Consider the following 13,625-nt stretch of genomic DNA (forward strand, 5'->3'; position numbering starts at 1 on the left):
CATGCATGGCCAGGTAGCTACACAACCCATGGTTCTACATTAAACATCGCTTTAAATACCTCAATTAACTTTGTTTATTAAAAAATATTCAAAATCATGGTAATGTCATTGATTGATGTCCAGCCAATGCCATAAAATATGTTTAATAACCGTCCTAGATCTTAGAGGGTAAAGATGTAGTGACCATAAAAGTAAGTACAGTATGTGATTTGTACTGATCTTTCCTCTCTGACATCATCAGCCATATACTTTCAATAAGACATTAGTCAAATGAACATCAGAGGTGCCAATGTTCACATGTTAGCTAGTACAGTGCTTTGGGTGTGGAGGCAGTACTGTGTACTATCATTTGTATTCATGACCATCAATAACTGGAAAGAAAGAGCAGACAGACAGGCAATCACAACTCTTCATCAAGTCACTTTGGGGCTTTAAATGAAGGTGAGCTTCAAAGTGAGCTGTTTGGTATCACCACTGATAATATCAACTGATTGCTAGCACCTAATTTGTTGAGTCTCGACTGCTATGTTTGCTTTCTGCCTCTCTGGTTTTAATTATCCCTCGATCCTCAGTGTACCGCTGATATGAAGAATGGATACTATACACACTTTAAACTGTTGGTTCTGTGCTACACGTTTGAACTCGCTGGCTGTCCGAGTTCACCCGCATGGTTCCAGAACATCTCTACCAATCTCTTCAATATGTCTGGGGACATTTTGCTTGGAGGACTCTTCCCAATCAACACGGTCACCAGCGATCTGAGTCAGAGGACGGAGCCTCACAACATCAGCTGTAACAGGTATGACATTAAGTAATTTTGATTAATTCATGTACAGTACAGTATTTTTTATGATATGGTTAAAAACACGCAGAGTAACCCGCCTTGCTAGGGTTGACTAAATAGGATTTTTTATTCCACGTTTTGAGGATCATGGATTCACTGTGGCTTCTCAAAAACATACAACTTGGTTTATCTGGTTTTCACTTCCTGTACTTAATTGGTGCAGAATAAATGAGCAAGGGCTGGCTCTGGCTCTGGTGATGAAATACACAATGGATGAGATCAATGCCGACCCAACGCTGCTCCCGGGCCTCAAACTGGGCTTTGAAATCTTCGACACGTGCAGACATCCTGCTGTACTGATACAATCGACCCTCTTCCTGCTCACGGAAGACTCTACAGAGGAACTGACTGTTAAGTGCAACTACACTGATTATCAGACTCGAGTGGCGGCTATCATTGGTCCCAGCAGTTCAGATATGGTCTCAGCCATAGGACAACTCCTAGGATTCTTTCTTATGCCGATGGTTGGTTTATTCACTTCTTGAACAGCTACAGAAAGAAATAGCAGTGTCCTCAATAAAACAGATTGCAGACTAATGACAGCCAAGGATTATAAGCAGCAGACATGTATAGGGATTACACCATGATTCAAATCCAACAGCTTTCCTCTGTCCTCAGATCAGTTACCGTGCCACCAGTGACAAATTTAGCGACCAGGTTCTCTATCCCTCCTTCTTACGCACCGTGCCCACTGACAAGTGGCAAGCAGAGGCCATTGTTCACCTCATGGTGGAGTTTGAGTGGAAATGGGTGGCGGTAGTTGCCAGTGATGATGAGTACGGGCGCGACGGCCAGCACGACATCTGTGCCATGGCAAATAACAGGTCCATCTGTGTGGCCTACGAGGGTTTGATCCCCGTACATGCTGGCACTCAGCACATGATCAGTGAAATCCTGGACACTATCACAAGGACCAAAGTCAAAGTTGTGGTGGTCTTTGCCCACGCAGCCCAAGCTAAGGCCTTGTTCACAGAGGTAGGCATGAAAACTAATGACAATCAAACAAAAACACCTTCCTGTATCATCATAGGCCTATAACAAATAGCATTGTTAGCTTGTGGATCTGCTATTTTCACTTTAATTCTTTTTTAAACTTTCTTAGAAAAATATACACATTTTGAAAAATGTTGCCTATGAAATGGCCAAAATAGTGATGCCAGGGTGAAAGTAGTTAAAGATCATCTAAATGTAAGCAAACTGTAAAATGCATTAACACACAAGCTACTAATCTGTATATTTTATGTCCATTGTCTTCCAACCACTGCAGATGTGCTGCTACTAGTTTTTATACTGTATTAACATACTCTACCATACAGCTTGTCATTAAAATAAGTCCCGGATTGTAGCTCACAAGAGAGTTGTGAGGATAATAGTAATCTGATTTTGTGGCGATCAGGTTATCAGGAGGAATTTGACTGCCGTGTGGATTGCCGGTGATGATTGGGCCCTCCACCCTTACGTGATGACCCTCCCCAACATTCACAAAGTAGGTACCATTATTGGATTTACAGAGAAGTCCCAGACCCTGGGCCTTCTTGCCAGCTACACCCAGGAGCTGTTCACCCGCATAAAAGAAGAAAAACGTCCCCCTCCAGCCCCAGAGTCAGCAGCAGCCTTCCCCAGAGATCCCTGCCCACAGTGTTGGAGCTTGTCACCTGACAACATTAGCATGATGACAGAGCCACTGATACAACACCAGGCATTTGGTGTGTATGCTGCCATCTACAGTGTGGCACAGGCGTTGCACATAATGCTGAAATGCAACGACACCAACTGTGTGTGGAGCCCTGAGAGCAAAATCTACCCATGGCAGGTATGCTCTTGAATTACTTAACATAACTGAACCCAGAAATTGTACAACAGACATATCATTATGAATTAAGTCTGGAACAAATCTCTGGCTTGGCAGCTTTTGGAGGTGATAAAGAACGTCTCCGTAGAGCTGAATGGGACAAGTTTCACATTTGACAAGGGCGGCAACCCAAACATAGGATACAACATTGTACACTGGATGTGGGGGAGCACAAGTGTACATTTCCAAAAAGTCGGAACCTATTATCGGACCTTTTCCATCAACAGAACTCTCATAAAATGGCACACAGATAAGGTAAATGTTGTGATTCAGAAGTACATTTCAAATGGATAAAGGATTTTATTTAATCTATGCAAATTCTATAAGACCACAATGAATGTGATTTACTTTACCACTGCAGGTCCCTGTGTCTACGTGTTCAGCTGAATGTAAGAAGGGTCAAGTACGCCGTGTTAAAGGCTCCGCTTCTTGCTGTTTTGACTGTATTGACTGTTTAGCGGGAACATACCGAGCAAAACGTGGTAAGACATTATCTTTGTGATATCACTCTTAATGAACATTTCTTCCTTTCTTTGTAAAGTGATGAAGTCAAAGCAAGCCATAATGCAGGGGTCTTCAAACTGTTGGGGAGATGGAGCAGGGACCCCCTACCTCGTAGGGTAGGGGTGGCTACCACATATATTGTATACTTATGTATAAAATTGTGTTTTATGTCTAAACATGAACAGGGTTGCCTGCTCCAACGCACCTGTCCCAGTAGTTGTGCAAAAAGGACCTTTCTCTACAAAATATGTATAAATATACCATGTTATTGTGCATTGTGCCTCCATTTATCTGTTTGCTAAAATATGGTGGATTCATGTTTAAAGATAATTTGACATTTTTGGGGGGGAAAAAGAAAAAAAGGTTTTTTAAGTTTTTAAAAACAAAAATATTGTTTAATCAAACAATTTCGCGGACCCCCTGCAGTACCTCCACGGACCCCCTAGGGGTCGCGGACCCCCTGTTGAAGAGCTCTGCCATAATGTGTTTAAAACTGTACCGTTTCCATAGCCTCATGTTGTCTTAATCCTCTGTGCTGACTTACAGAAGACAACCAGTGCACCAAGTGCCCTCAGGGCCAGTGGTCCCACTTCCGCAGTAATAATTGCACTAAGCCTACCTTTGACGTCTTATCCTGGGACCAGCCTGAGTCTGTGGCATTGATGGTGGCTGGGGCCGTGTTGCTGGTGTGTCAGGGGTCTGTGGGCATCCTGTTCCTGAAGAACAGAGGGACCCCACTGGTGAGTGCCTCTGGAGGAGTCCTGAGTGGAGTCCCTCTGCTCGGCCTGATGGGAGGTTGTCTCAGCCTGCTGCTTTTCCTGTGCCAACCAGGGGACCTGGTGTGTCGTCTGCAACTGCCTCTCACCTCCATCTTGCACACAGCGGCCCTCTCTGTCATCTTGGCTGTCTCACTACAGGTCAGGACCATGTCATGACAGAGTATACAGCCAATGTGAAATACATTCAATTCTGACTGCTGTTAATCTTTTTCTACAGATATTGTATGTGACAGAGTTCCCCCAGAAAGCAGCCTCTTACCTGGATACAATAAGGGGTCTTGGAGGCTGGCTGCTTGTGCTGGTGTGCTGTGGTGTGCAGGCAGGGATCTGCGCTTGGTACACACAGACTGGACCCTCACTCTCCGAGCACCTGGCCAAAATGAAAATAAACTTTCTGAAAGCGTTTCTGTCTTGCCCGGAAGAGCCTTGGTTAGGCCTTTACCTATTTCACGGATTTAATGGTTTGTTGGCTCTCATATCATTCATGTGCACCTTCATGGCAGTGCAACCGGTCCGACAGTACAACCTAGCCAGGGACATCACCTTCTCCACCCTCATCTACTGTGTGATATGGCTCACTTTCATCCCCCTCGCCTCTATCAGATCTCAACATAAGTTAAAGCATATTATCTACGTGTCTTTCAGTCTGGTGAGCAACCTGGGCTTAGTGGCAGCCTACTACCTCCCAAAATGCTACCTGCTGTTGAAGAAACCTGATCAGAATACTTTGGAGCACTTCCGCACCTTCCTAAAGGGGGCGCCAGCAACACCTCAGGAGGAGTCTGAGCCACAGTCGAGACTAGAGGTAGATTAAACAGCCAGGGTCAAGCACAGAGACTCAACACTAGTGACTATGCGCTTTCATGTATATCATGTTACATGGGCTTGCTAAGGTAAACTACACAAATTAATATAGTAACAGTAGTTAGTCTCAGCTCACTGTATTCCTAAAGATTTAACTGGTCATTCAAATCTTTTCATGGTAGCTCTAACAACTTCTTAGAAATTAAAAATTATCTTTCCCGACTGCAAAAATATATTTCCTTTTTATAAACATTTTACTTTTTTCTTTCCTTTTTGTTCTTAAAATTCTTAAAAGTAAATACTATGGAGTAGCATTAGTAGTAGTAATATTTGCTTTAGTTGTTTGGTTCTGGTTTAGTTAGTGTTAACATTCTGTTGGGAAGTGTGGCTTTTCTAAACCAAACTAACTCACTGATGGTTGTTATAAATAAATCCACAATAGGGCTTAGCCACAGTGTCAGTGCAAGAGAGTGAACACAGCAGGGCTGTTTGCCTGCCATTTACGTCTTACAGACCATCCGCCCAGTTGATTACAGGTGTTAAACCAAATTCATACTTTGTGGTAGACTGTGTTGTGTGCTGAAATTAGCCGATCTACAAGCTCGCAACACCTCGTGGATGTGACACGTTATGAGCTTGTAGACCTGCTATTTTCAATGTACGACACCATTGTATGGCGGAGCATTAGGCATTACAGTAAGTGTTACATTGGCGCGCCACATTGTGTTTCTCCTCAGCAACACCAAACCACACCCTACTGGCACAATATTACTTTGTGAAATATTTATAATAAAAACATATATATATACACATACGTTTGACAATTCCTGAAAACCTTCCCCAAAAAGAAATTGATTATATTGAATCTACCAACTGCATGATTTATAAGAAAGTAAATAAAGGAATGCTAAAGGTAGATAAACCGTTTCTTAGTTTCTAATGAAATCTTATCTGTTTTAGATCATTTGCACTTTTGCAATTATTTTATACCTCTATGCATTTGTCCCTTTCAATCTTGTTTGTGCAGTTACCTGTTGTTTCCTCTTAACAACCCCTTGTCTGATATCATTGTGATTATACTGGGTATTTTCATGTGTGGATTACATGTGTATTTGTATGTGCAACAGTAGACATAATTATAATTGCAGAGGTATTAAGTTGTTTTTCTTCAAAGGGGCCAACAACAGGAAATATGCATGCCAGTATATTTACTTAGGCAAAAACCTTAGGAGGAAACATAACTATTTGCTTGCATGAGTGGATAATATGTCATGCATAGCATACATGCAAAATCCAGAAGAAACAAATTGAGCTGAATGCAAACATGCAGACAGAAAGTTTTCATCATATAGACTTCCTAGATATTCATCAGGTTCATGAACCCGATGAAGATCCTTTGGGTCAAAACGTTGTTTGTTTAATAAATACACTGTGGGAGCATTCAAGATGGTGTGCGGATCATTTTATTCAGCACCCGTCTAAATTCACTCGGATGTGTGTTGCATTATCCTTGAACAGACAATTTTATAACTCATCTTTAAAAGTCATTAAAATCTAAAAAGTGTAATGTAGTATTGTAATGACAACGTGTCGCGATGCATTGTGAGCTTGTAGATCTGCTATTTATTTATTTTTAATCTTGAAAAAAGTGAAACAGTTTGAATGTTTTTTTTAAACATTTAAACAACACAAATCTGGTACAGGAGTCTCAAAATACTTTTAGATGGAGGGGGGGGGGGGGGGCGTCGTGGACAAATACATAATTTGGGGGTCCTTGACATGAAAATGTTTTAGAATCACTGGGTTAAACAACATTAGAAAGCAAGCCCAAATAAGCAACTAAACTTTAGTTACAAGCCAAGAAAACACTACCCGCAACTACCAATATTTACAAGTGACTTTACAGAAAAACAAGCCCAAAGTCGCTTCTAATAAGCAAACATGGCAACACTGTCCCCTACTCACCTAAGATGTGACAAATGTGAGGTTTGCTGTGATAATAAGCCAGTACAAATCAGGTGACTGAGTGATTTGCTCATCTCCACTGACCAATAGTAAACCAAAGTGACTTAAAGAGAAAACCACAACCAAATGTCAGGTAAATTCTCCGGAAAGACTGACACCACCTGTAAAATAAAAGCTACATACAAAACTCATCCTCACTCCTTATTCCTACCCAGAAAACATAACATACAATGTGGGACGTGTGATTTAAATGTATAGTTGCAAAGATTTAATTGTACAGTAAAAAACTAATGGAGTTGGATGTTTATTTCCTGTTCATTTACCAAATGTAAATACGATCCAATAGCAGTTGTTCCATGTTCACACGAGATCTGTGGTAAAGGCATTTTGTATCGCACATTCTTTGTATGCATCCCTGTGTAAATAAGCCTGTGTCCACACAATTCATCACAAACACGCAGACAGAGGGCACAGGTTACAGGAGGACAGCGAGGGGAGCGGCCCACTACATCACTTGACTTTGGAGCTTACAGGTGAGCTACAGTGATCCATCATCTACGCTCAGGTATGACTACAATCATCCCTTCATCGCCAGTGTCCTCTTGCTATACAGTATACTGATTGGTCCTGCTTTTCAAGTGCTCTTTTAAAAAAAAGTATCCATCTGATCCCTGTCCTTGCTTCTTGCGTCTCATCTTCAGCATGGCAACGTCAGCTTTCAAACTGTTGCTTCTGTGCTCGGTGTTTGGACCCACTGGCTGTCAGAGTTCACCTGAATGGTTTCAGAACATCTCTACCAATCTCTTCAGTTTGCCGGGGGACATTATGCTTGGAGGTCTCTTCCATACACGCCAGGTCACCACCAGCGTCGGTCCAAGAGTGGAGCCTAAAGATATCCCTTGTGACAGGTAATGCCATAATAATAACAGATAATAAAAGATTATATTTTGCTTCATATTATTATTCTATCAAGATTAGGGCATCCGACAATTTATTAGCTTCTGAGCAATTATTCTATTAATTATGTTTCCAATTCTGATAAACACTAGATTTATCAACAAATCAACGCTTTGAATAATTTTTTATGATCAATTAAATCAATTGGTCTGATTAACCACTTAAACCCTATTTTATACTTTGTCATACAATGGTGTCGCGTGAAAACAGTATTTTTATACAGTACTTTTGAACATCGATAATTGTATTAAAACCAATAATTTTATATAATCAATAAAATCGATAAGGTACATTGTCATGTAACAGTATGTGCTCCTAATTTCTCTGCTCTGTCTGTGGCCCAACAGTCTGAATGGTTATGGATTGGGTCGGGCTCTTGTGATGAAATATGCAGTGGATGAGATCAACGCCGACCAGATGCTTCTCCCGGGCATCAAGCTTGGTTATGAAATCTTAGACACATGCAAACAAACTGCTAACATTTTGAAGCCCACCCTCTTCTTCCTCACCGAGAAATCCACCGAGGAGTTGGCTGTCACTTGCAATTATACCGATTACGAGACCAGGGTGGTAGCTGTAATCGGCCCTTCCAGCTCAGATCTTGTTGCGGTTATTGGAAAACTTCTAGGATTCTTTCGGATGCCAATGGTATGTTCATAAATACATACCAGGCAATACACAACAGAAACAAGAAGATAGTAAAATACAAGCGCTTAATTATGAAAGGGAACATTTATCTCCTCCTCCTGCCTTTTTTCCTTCCTTCCGTCGTATTTTATTACATCATTTCATAATTTGCATCACAGTACTACAGTTTTTAAGTTGCACTTCAACCAGTTAAACCGTACATACCTCGTTGACCGTGGTGCCCCAGGAGTCTATAATTGGCCCCATCCTTTTTCCCCTCTACACCAAATCTCTCTCGAAAATGGCAGATCTACAAGGCAAGCTCACAGCACGTTGCAACATGTTGAGAGCTTGTAGATCTGCTATTTTCGCCGAATGTACCTCTATTTTGCCAAATGTTCACTTACTGTATTATGACGTCCCAGAAAAGGGACACAAGGATTCATGTGATTAATATTGTTCTGTCTTTAGATTAGCTATGGTGCCTCCAGTGAAGAATTCAGCAACAAGAAGCTCTATCCCTCCTTCCTGCGGACGGTGCCCAGTGACAAAGGTTTAGCTATCGCCATGGTACACCTGCTAAAGGAATTTAAATGGAACTGGGTGGCAGTGGTGGGGAGTGAGGGTACATATGGACGCCAGGGCCAGCAGGAGTTCTCCCGCGTAGCAGGAAATATGTCCATCTGTGTGGCTTACGAAGGAATAATACCAGTGTACGATGATCCTGTGACAGGGGTTAACACCATCCTGGACAACATCCAAGCAACCAGTGTGGGAGTGGTAGTGCTCTTTAGCACCTCTAAAGCAACTAAGATCTTCTTCAAAGAGGTTAGTAAAACAGACCACTGTGGTTAAGCAAGTAATCATTTTGACAAATGTAAAACCCATTGAACAATTCAGTGATTTTAGCCAATGATTCGAGTTTTTCCTTAGACTAGGCCAGGGTAAGAGCCACATAAAGCTATGGGTGCATCCTGCAGCTGCCGCGGGTTTGAATCCAACCCGAGGCTCTTTAAGGCATGTCATAGTCCCTCTCTCACGCTTTTCCTGTCAATCACTGTCACTATCAGAAATAAAGCAGAAAATAAATAAGTAAGTAAGTAAATGAGTAAATAATTAAATACAAATTATATTAATAATAATAATAATAATAATATAATAATAATAATCTTTAACCACACAAACCCTAGTGTCCCTATTCTGGCCATGTCATAATAGGCAAACATTTGGCTGAAATAGGCAAACACTTGATACCAATAAGAGATCTACAAGTTCACGACACATCGCAACACAACACCTTGTCAGGTTGTCGATATTTTAGGCAGAGATTAGGTGCAGAGGGAAAAATCAGGGGACCAAGTAAAGACCCCTGTGCGTAAAATAAGTGGTTAAAAAAGAAATACTATTTAAGAAGTACTATTTAACACAAACTACACATTTGCATTTAATTTGTATCTTTAACTATTAGGTTATTAGGAGGAATTTGACTGGTGTGTGGATTGCCAGTACAGCTTGGTCAGTCCACGATCGTGTGTCCAGCATCCCCAACATTCACAAAGTGGGCACAATCATTGGATTCACAGACGATACCCAACCTCCACACTTGCTAACCAACTACGCCCTGGAGCTCTTCACTAAAATAAGTGAGGAGAAGAAGAGGCCTGGCCCTGCTCCTGCGTCAGGAATGACTCCGCAGTTCCGTGATCCCTGCCCACAGTGCTGGAGCCTGTCACCCGCAAACATCAGCCTGGTGACACAGGCCTCAGTGCAGCGCACAGCTTTTAGCGTGTACGCTGCCGTCTACAGCGTGGCAACGGCATTGCACACTATGATGGGATGCAATACCACCGGCTGTATGTGGGGTGCTGACAGGGAGATCAGACCCTGGCAGGTGAATTTATAACTGAACTTACAGTACTTAACTACTTTCAACCTAGCATCCCTATTTTGGGCATGTTATCATAGGCAACATTTCTGTAAAATAAAAGGTTTTCATTGTCAGAAATTGGCAAAATATTTCTAAAATAGCTGATCTACAAGCTCAGAGCACGTAGCATTGTGGTAAACATTTGACTTCATACTTATTTTTCAATAAAATCTTTTGCAGTTGTTAGAAGCATTTAAGAAGGCTTCCTTGGACACGAATGGAACATTGGACATGAAAGAAACACATGTAGTGTTTGACAAAAACGGTAACCCAGACCTCGGATACAACATGGTGGAATGGGTCTGGAAAAACGGTACTTTTGATTTCATAAATGTGGGAACATTTTACAAGAACCTGTCCGTAAACAGGACCCTTTTCAAATGGCACACTCCGAATTCAAAGGTAAAATATGTATTGTATTATATTTCAAACAATTCAATATAAAGCAAGATTTAAGATTAAATCCCCCCTGAAGTTTGCATAAAGCAAGATATAATATTACAGTAAACCCCATTGAATTGTAAACTACTTTAAATTAACGGTGTGCTGTGGTTGAATATAAATGCTACATGCTGTACTAGTTCTGTTGTCCCAACTTCTGCAGGTCCCTCTGTCCAACTGTACAGCAAATTGCAATCCCGGCCAGGTGCGCAGGGTGAAAGGCTTCCATTCTTGCTGTTTTGACTGCATTGACTGTATGGCAGGCACTTACCAAGCAAATAGTGGTAGGTGATTGCTTTTAGACTTTAGACTCACACTTTCAAAATTAATCAAAGTCTGAAGTTCTCTTAGCCTCAGGTAAGTCCTATATCAATGATAATGATAATGATCAATGTCAAGGCTCGATTACTTGAGTGCTTTTTGTCCCTAATTTTAATACTATGTACCTTGGACAAGTCACACACCTGCAAGACAATTTTTGTCGAAATCAGTCAAGTCTCAGGTAATTCTCATGTTTTCAAGTCAAGTCCAACACACAAAAAAAAATCAATTTGAGTTGACTAGAGCCCTCACCTCTGCTTTGGAGAATGCCATTTGTATGAATCTGACTTATTGTTCTCCACTGTAATTACTGCAAACCACATCTGATGTTTGGTGATGGTAGCTGTTTTTCTAAGCTAATTATCTGTCCTGCCTCCTGACTTACAGAAGACATCGACTGTACAGCGTGCCCTCAGGGCCAGTGGTCCCACATCAGAAGTACTAACTGCACAAAGCCTACCTTTGACGTCTTATCCTGGGACCAGCTTGAGTCTGTGGCATTGATGGTGGCTGGGACCGTGTTGCTGGTGTGTCAGGGGTCAGTGGGCGTCCTGTTCCTGAAGAACAGAGGGACTCCACTGGTGAGTGCCTCTGGAGGAGTCCTGAGTGGAGTGACTCTGCTCGGCCTGGCGGGAGGTTGTCTCAGCCTGCTGCTTTTCCTGGGCCAACCAGGGGACCGGGTGTGTCGTCTGCAACTGCCTCTCACCTCCATCTTTCACACAGCGGCCCTCTCTGTCATCTTGGCTGTCTCACTACAGGTCAGGACCATGTCATGTCAGGGTAAAGCAAATATCAAATGCATTAGAATAATATCTGACTGCTGTTCATCTTTTTCCACAGTTATTTTATGCGACAGAGTTCCCCCAGAAAGCAGCCTCTCACCTGGATACAATAAGGGGTCTTGGAAGCTGGTTGCTTGTGCTGGTGTGCTGTGGTGTGCAGGCAGGGTTCTGGGTTTGGTACGTACAGGCTGAAGACTCACTTTCCGAGCACCTGGCCAAAATGAATATTAACTTTTTAGAAGCATTTCTGTCTTGTCCACATGATCAAACAGCCCTTTTTCTAATGCAAGGCCTCAATGTCGGCATATCTCTCATATCATTCATGTGCACCTTCATGGCAGTGAAACCGGTCCACCAGTACAACCTAGCCAGGGACATCACCTTCTCCACCCTCATCTACTGTGTGATATGGGTGGGTTTTATCCCAATATACACTGGTTTGGCTCCTAGGTTGAGCTCCATTGCCCATGTATCTTTCAGTCTGGGAAGTAACGTGGGTTTCGTGGCCGCCTATTACTTCCCAAAATGCCACCTGCTGTTGAAGAAACCTGAGCTCAATTCTTCAGAGCACTTCCGCACCTTCCTTGAGGGTGCACCACCAACACCTCAGGAGGAGACAAGCACACCTCCACCACAACCATCTGCATCAGAACCCCAACCAGAAGCACAACCAGGGCAAAACCAATGACTGACTGACTGACTGACTGCTGGTGTTGGCGAGCAGTTTCTTTGTCAAAATTACTCAAGAAACCAGAACTCACATTGTCATATTGTCTCTGGTGGATATATAACCATGTGGACTACAATGACAGATGTTTAAGGCAATGTTATGTTTATAATTTTGTTTCTGTAGTGGTGTCTGTGCATCCACTCATGCTAGCTACAGTATATGTTATTTTCTTGCATTTGTTTGGCTTTCACTGTTTCCCCCCAGGTGTTGTGATGGTCAGCAGTTTCCTGTTGTCCACCATGTGCTTTTGTTTACACCTTTGTCCTCCCTTCTTCATCTGTCCCCTCTTCTATGTCAGTGGTTCTCAAAGTGAGGTCCGGGGACCCCTAGGGATCCTTGAGGGGGGGTTCCAGGGAGTCCCCAACACAATTAGTTAACATAGCATGCTGCATCACAATTATTTAAACACTTTATCCATTTATACGGTAGTTATTCAAAAAATAGCAGATCTACAAGCTCACAGTAGCCTACATCACTACTATTTAGTATTTATCCCATAAATCTTCTCTTCTGGGAGTCCCTGGCACAACATATGTTCAGGTGGGGGTCCGCAGGCTAATATGTGTAAGTTTGGGGGTCCTTGGCATGAAAAAGTTTGAGAACTGCAACAGGGCAGATTCACACCTGTTTCAGTGTTGTGCGTCGTGTTCACTCCTATCTTGTTGAGTTATGTGTCTGAGTCAGCTAGTGACCGTCCGTTTTTGCTACAATGAGAAAATATAGCTGGTTTTAATTTAAAGCATAGCAATTAATTTGGCCATGCTATTGGTCAAGGTCAATATTAGTTTGTTAGGCTAGGCATACTGCATGCAGTTTGATGGATTTTTGTGTGTGTGATAATATTCACCATGGAGAGTGAAGAATTCACCCAGAGTGAAAAATAAACAATATGCTATGTAAGTTCAGCGTGTCTGTTATTGTGTGGATGGCTAAATCAGCTAGTTTACCAGGAAATGTAGAAAAGCAAATGTCCAGAAATCTTCGTCTATGCCTGCATTTTCCTCCGTGGAAACTGGAAAGCCTGGTGACGCAAGGTTAATGCGTGCAGCAGTAGGTAGAGAAGGTGGTGGCCTCTAGTGGCAGTTAGGTGTA

The 13,625-nt window shown here is 42.3% G+C and overlaps 1 protein-coding gene across 1 annotated transcript; it reads left to right on the forward strand.

Moving 5' to 3' along the window:
• Nucleotides 1–326: 326 nt before the first annotated feature.
• On the forward strand, nucleotides 327–12,491 carry tas1r3 (taste receptor, type 1, member 3; the record flags this gene model as incomplete). Its single annotated transcript, XM_080423527.1, has 18 exons — nucleotides 327–441; nucleotides 573–799; nucleotides 1,008–1,308; nucleotides 1,463–1,819; nucleotides 2,241–2,657; nucleotides 2,754–2,846; nucleotides 3,058–3,178; nucleotides 3,747–4,117; nucleotides 4,197–4,315; nucleotides 4,625–4,771; nucleotides 7,450–7,656; nucleotides 8,053–8,353; nucleotides 8,804–9,160; nucleotides 9,801–10,223; nucleotides 10,440–10,661; nucleotides 10,864–10,984; nucleotides 11,409–11,779; nucleotides 11,862–12,491. The coding sequence occupies exons 1-18, from the start codon at nucleotides 436–438 to the stop codon at nucleotides 12,489–12,491; spliced, it is 4,791 nt and encodes a 1,596-aa protein (XP_080279653.1). The 5' UTR covers nucleotides 327–435.
• Between the last annotated feature and the right edge of the window lie 1,134 nt (nucleotides 12,492–13,625).

The sequence above is a fragment of the Gymnoscopelus braueri genome (assembly GCF_963280865.1).
Source record: "Gymnoscopelus braueri genome assembly, chromosome: 3".
NCBI classification, from domain to species: domain Eukaryota; kingdom Metazoa; phylum Chordata; class Actinopteri; order Myctophiformes; family Myctophidae; genus Gymnoscopelus; species Gymnoscopelus braueri.